Genomic DNA, 6064 nt, shown 5'->3' on the forward strand with positions numbered 1-6064 from the left:
AGAGCATCAAGCATATTCTATTTGGTCTATCAAGCTATCAAATACAAAGTTTAGGCCACTGATGAATTGAACAAAACAAAGGGTTTGTCCTTTTCCCATGTGAAAGCCCCCCTGTACTACAGACACTACCAGGCCTCCTCCCAGCATCACCCTTGAGTGTAATTTGTATTGATCATGTATTTGTATACATGTAGGCAGCAATGTAGTTTTAATAGCACAAAGGAAACAGTCATTAGATAATGTGTTGTGAATGCATTTTCTTTCTCATAATGAAAACAAATGATGTGTGCACATGTATCAAACGTTGGTTTGAATTAATGAGTTCTAGGCTAGGCAGAGCATTAGAAACAACGTTTTTAAACAGAGTTATTCCCTCCTCATATCCCACAATAAAAACATTCAGTGGATGCACAGGCTTCAAACTAAATTAGTCCAATTTTGGAAAAGTATTGTGCTCAGTAACCTTGCCTACAATATATTTTGTGTAGCTTACAGGCAATCTGGACCCAACTTTAATCATCTTGTCATGGCAGCCTACTGAGAGTTCCATGAAATCTTGGCCTGACTTATTTTACTAACAGATAGATAGTTAACAGAATGAGGTAACCATAAAATCATTCAACTGATTTAATTATTAACCTCAGAAGTAATGATAAAATAATACAATACTAACTGAAAGGTGCCCCCACTAATACTAATACCTGGATCTTGTTCATGTATATTGTGATGTTTCTTTAATAGAAACATAAAATACAAACAATGATGTAATCCCTACTGTTTCTTCAGGCTGAGTGGCTGTAACCTGACAGAGAGATGTTGTGAGGACTTATCATCAGCTCTCAGCTCCTCTGGTTTGAAAGAAATGGATCTCAGTAACAACGATCTGCGCGATTCAGGCGTTAAGCAGCTCTGTGTTGGACTGGGGAGTCCAGACTGTACACTGGAGACCCTCTGGTCAGTATTCATGAACCTGTTCAACAGATGACAATTTTGCATTATAATATAACACGATGAAGGTCTGTGATTCTTGTGTGAAAAGGGAGGCATATTTTTTGATTGGTCTGTCAAGCTGTCAAAGACAACTTGTTAGGTTTCATAAGTTTGGACCATTTATTTATTGAACAAATAAAGTTTTGTCTTTTTCTATGGAAAAGCCCCCCTTTTCGCACTACATACACTATCAGTATTGATCATGTATGTATACATGGCAGCAATCTAGTTTTAATTGTACAAAGGAAACAGTCATTAGAGAATGTGTGTCCATGCATGCACATGTATGCGTTTAAATTAATCATTCATAGGCTAGGCAGAGCAGTATAAACAAAGTTGTGAGTTATTCCCTCCTCATATCTTACCATAAAAAAAATTCAATGGTTGGGAAGAAGGGAGTGGCACGGAATTAAAAAAAGAAAAAAATAATTGTCCAATATTGGAAAGTTATTGTGCTCAGTAACCTTGCCTACATGATATTAAATGACAATGGTACATGTATTTGGGACAACAGAGAGCTTGTTTGGATCACTTGCAGAGTGATTTTATGAATGACAAACACTGACAGACATTTAAAACCATTAGAAGAACATGTGGGATGCGATCTGTGTCACCCTGGAGCACTGAAAGACAGTGGTGCTCGACAGTCAGTATGGACGTCCGTCCTGGTGTGGGCGTGCGTCCCCCCGGCCTCTTACGCCTCGGTCTTCCTGCTGGGTGATTGGGTGGCGAGTGACAACATTCATTTCACTATCTGGACTCACCATTTCTTGTTACTTGCAGGGGAGGCCACGTGGAGGCTCTCGTCTTTTTCCACCGTGGTCAGACTCCTCCTTAGCCCATCTACCTACGTTTTTTCTTCGATTTTTATGCATTTGATGTATTGCTTGGATTAAGAGTGTCTGCTAAATGCCTAAATTGTTTCTCTCTCTCTCTCTGTGTGTGTGTGTGTGTGTGTGTGTGTGTGTGTGTGTGTGTGTGTGTGTGTGTGTGTGTGTGTGTGTGTGTGTGTGTGTGTGTGCGTGTGTGTGTGTGTGCGTGTGCGTGTAGGTTGTCAGGCTGCATGATCACAGCGGAAGGCTGTTCGTATCTGGTCTCAGCTCTGAGATCCAACTCCCATCTCAAAGTATTGAACTTAGATTACAATCATCCAGGAGACACTGAGCAACTCTCTGCTCTACCACTGGAGACTCTCAGGTATGAAGAGACCTGCTGTCACTCCATGCTAATATGTCAGAGCATGGGTTCCCAAACTTTTCATTAATTTTCTTTCATGTAGGGGTTTTATAACAGTTATGGTCAAAATGTATTTGTAATATTTTTTACAATGCATTTCAGTCATTCTCTTGGATGTGAATTGTAAAAAAAAGAAAAAAGTTTTTAATAATTAGCTACCACACCTTCAGTGGCCCGCAACAAATCATACAGTGATGCTGTATGATTGTTGGTTTTTATGTCTGGTGACACCTGTCCAGGACAGGCCTCAGACGCGCCTCCTCAGGAGACTTGGCTCAGAGATCTGAACCCATTTGATTTGGTGATGGGCAATGCTGCAGCTGCTGTTGAATGAAAACAATACATATTCCCCACCTTGTTGCAACTCAGCCGTCAGTATCAGGAAGCGTCTAATCTCCATAGGCTCCTATTTATTGCTGCTGCAAAGAAACAGCTTTATCTCGGAATCTACTTTCAAAACGCTGAGAACCGCTTTTTTTCACGGCGACACTGGTCCGCAACGATCGGCCGCGGTTAGGATTTTTCATTTCTGTGTAAAAATAAACATACTCGGCCACCATTACAAGGCCGTGAATTTCCACAACATGGACACGATCGGGGCTTCCGGGCTCTTCAAAATAAACGCAAGTGAATAGCGGCACTCTATAGCCAAATAATTACCAAAATCATGGCAGAATAATGGCAAGTGTTATGTCTGATGGTGAAAATCATTACCAATCATTGTTTCTATTATCTAGTTCAGGGCTTCTCAAAGTGGGTACCATGGCACCCTAGGGCAGGGGTTTTCAAAGTGGGTGACGGGGCACCCTGGGGTGCCGTGATGCCAGTCCAGGGGTGCCGCGAGATAATTTGATAATAGGCTATTTGGAATTCATCAATATCACTACGTCAATATCACTTCACTATGCTTAGTAAAACAGACCTGATTTGCACTGTACTTGATGAGTTCTTTTTCCATCTACGACAACTCTCTTCACCAAAAATAGCCGATCTACGAGCTCACAACGCGCGTTGTGAGCTTGTAGATCGGCTATTTTTGGTAAACCTTCCCCCCAGAATAGGCATGCTGGGGTTCAAGTGGTTAAACGTCAAGTATAACGTTATTTTCAGTCAGTTCTGATGGATACGGATATTTCTCCAATATGATGTAAGATTCTAAAAAGGAACAGTGTAATTTAGGGGTGCCGTGGATGAAAAGGTTATTTACAGGGGTGCCCTGAGTCCAAAAGGTTTGAAAACCCCTGCCCCAGGGTACCTTGAGTCCAGAGGTGCTGCAGCATACTTTAATATAATATTTTGAATGTATCAATATAACTTCAGTTTAACCACTTAGACCTAGTAAAATGGATCTGAGTTCAATTTTACTTGGTGCATTGATGCTTTTTCAGCCTAAAGTACACCAAGTCACTTTCACCAAAGATAGCCGATCTACAAGCTCACAATGCGTCACAATATGACGTGTTGTGAGCTTGTAGATTGTCTATCTTTGCACAATGTTACACCCAGAATAGGTATAATGGGGTTTAAGTGGTTAAACAGAAAGTACATGGGTAGCCTGAGACAAAATGTTTGAACCACTGATCTAGTTAGTAGAATATACAGGCCTGACTTTGTCTCTCCTTCACCCCCAGTGTTGACCATGGTGGAGAGAAGATGCTGAAACCAGGCTTGAGGAAGTGTAAGTGTGTCTTCTGTTTTATTCAAAGCAGCACACATCCAGATATTTAGATGAACAGCACATATACACAGCAGCATGTGACATTCACTCATTCATATCCTACTGTGTATTAAGATGATAATAACCACAACTATGATATGTTGCTATTAAACAAAATGATACAGAATCTTACTTCCTGGGTTTTAATACAAATCACCAGCTTAGTATAGGGTTTTATCCTGCCTACCTGTGGTGTCCACATAGCCTACTACTGCAATTCCACTCTAAAATGTTATTATCTTGTCATTATCTATACCCTTCAGAAATATGTGATTATAAGATCGCATAATCTCCCGCAATAATGAATATATGCCGCTGATTATGCAAAAAATATGCGTCTTCGCTTCATCTGTTCGTTCACTTTCAGACACAGAACAGAAGCAAAACAGTGGTACGCTGTGAAAAACATCGCTCCTGTCCTGTCCTGTGTGTGTGTGTGTGTGTGTGTGTGTGTGTGTGTGTGTGTGTGTGTGTGTGTGTGTGTGTGTGTGTGTGTGTGTGTGTGTGTGTGTGTGTGTGTTCTGTGCGAGTGCGCTTGCTGCACCGGTGATCTGCACTGCAGGCAGATACACTCTTCCTCCCCTCAATAATGTAGCCTAAATTAACCTGCTCCTCCATCAAAATTAAAGAAAGTTAAGCTGGTTGCACACTGCAACGTTTTTTCGTTGCGTTTAGGAAATCCGAAATCCGTAAAATACTTTTTTCTGGCCAAGGAGAGAGATGAGCTGTGAAAATCTGAAAAGAACAACTCTGTTCGGCAGTGTGCAAACGTGATTGACATAACGTGAGGTTGATTTTCGTATTCATTCTAGAATTTCGTCCGCTGTCGGCGGCCTCATCCCAGTGTTCGCACGCTTTGTGTGCTCACACGCACACTCTCACGCACGCCATGTGCACAGCTGCTCCAAGCCATATCGCGCACAAAAAGCATTACTTAAACATGACTATCTCTTTATAATTATCACTTCAATACATGGAGTGTATGTGTACTGTAGACTGTATGTGGGACTGGAGTTTATCCATACAGAAGAGTAACATTCCCACTCTGTCTCTCAGTTGGGGGGGCGAGAGAGAGAATTTAATGACACCACTATGACTCATACAGAGCCCTGGAAGGGACCAGCTGCAATGCTTTATTAACCTGAATAAACTAAATCCTAAAAATCTAAAAACCTTTTCTTGATATAATTAAATCATTGGAACCTTGTAAAGATCTTAACTGTAAGGGTAAAATGAAATCCTCTTGGTTTCATTTTACGCTTACTTCTGTAAGGGTCCATTTTCTTTACCAACTTTCCATCATTTAGCTGGGGACCACCTGGAACGCCCCCGGGGACCACTGGTGTGGGGACCACTGGTTGAACTTGAAAAGCACCGGTCTATTCAAAGAAGAATATAGACTGCGAGTCACCGAGCAATATTCAGCAGAGGAGCGAGTGCAGGGGCGTCACAAGGGGGGGAAAAGTGGGACTGAGTTACTAGGGCCCAAGGTGGAGGGGCCTTAATTATTTTATACTATAGCTATTGAAAAATAGCAGATATACAAGCTCACAGCACGACACCGAGTGCCGCGCTGCGAGCTTGTAGATCTGCCGTGAAGATTTGTGCAAATCTTTGAATATATGTATGTTTTAAGCAAACATTTGTAACTAAATTTTTGCCTCTGGGGGGGGGGGGGGGGGGCATTTTGGTGGTCCTTCACATGAAAAGGTTTGAGCACCACTGACAAAATAAATCATGATTCTTCAAAAATAGCAGATCTATAAGCTCACAGCGCGGCACTCACGCACAGACGCGCTGTGAGCTTGTAGATCTGCTTTCAATAATTAAAGCACTAAATAATGCATAATAATGCGTTCCCAATGCGTCTATGGGTTAAACCCCCTCCCCCTATGAAGAACATTCATGGGGGGCCCGCAGTGAATCCTTGTACCCAGGGCCCAGAATTTGGTGCGACACCACTGAGTGCATTCTCCACACATCCTTTAATATTGGACAGTGTTGATAGCTTTTAAATCTGTTCCTTTCGCGCATCCTAATACTGTGTGTGTCTGTCTGTCTGTCTGTCTGTCTGTCTGTCTGTCTGTCTGTCTGTCTGTGTGTCTGTCTGTCTGTCTGTCT

The 6064-nt window shown here is 41.9% G+C and overlaps 1 protein-coding gene across 1 annotated transcript in view; it reads left to right on the plus strand.

Annotated features, from left to right (window-relative positions):
- LOC308280247 (NACHT, LRR and PYD domains-containing protein 3-like) overlaps positions 1-6064 on the plus strand; it is a 30898-nt gene that overhangs the window by 21991 nt on the left and 2843 nt on the right. Inside the window, exons 7-9 of the mRNA XM_080720508.1 lie at positions 787-954; positions 2041-2187; positions 3858-3904. Of these exons, the coding sequence (XP_080576634.1) occupies positions 787-954; positions 2041-2187; positions 3858-3904 (362 nt within the window). The remainder of the gene's footprint in view (positions 1-786; positions 955-2040; positions 2188-3857; positions 3905-6064) is intronic.

Source organism: Nannobrachium achirus (genome assembly GCF_963921795.1).
Source record: "Nannobrachium achirus genome assembly, chromosome: 24".
Lineage (NCBI taxonomy): Eukaryota > Metazoa > Chordata > Actinopteri > Myctophiformes > Myctophidae > Nannobrachium > Nannobrachium achirus.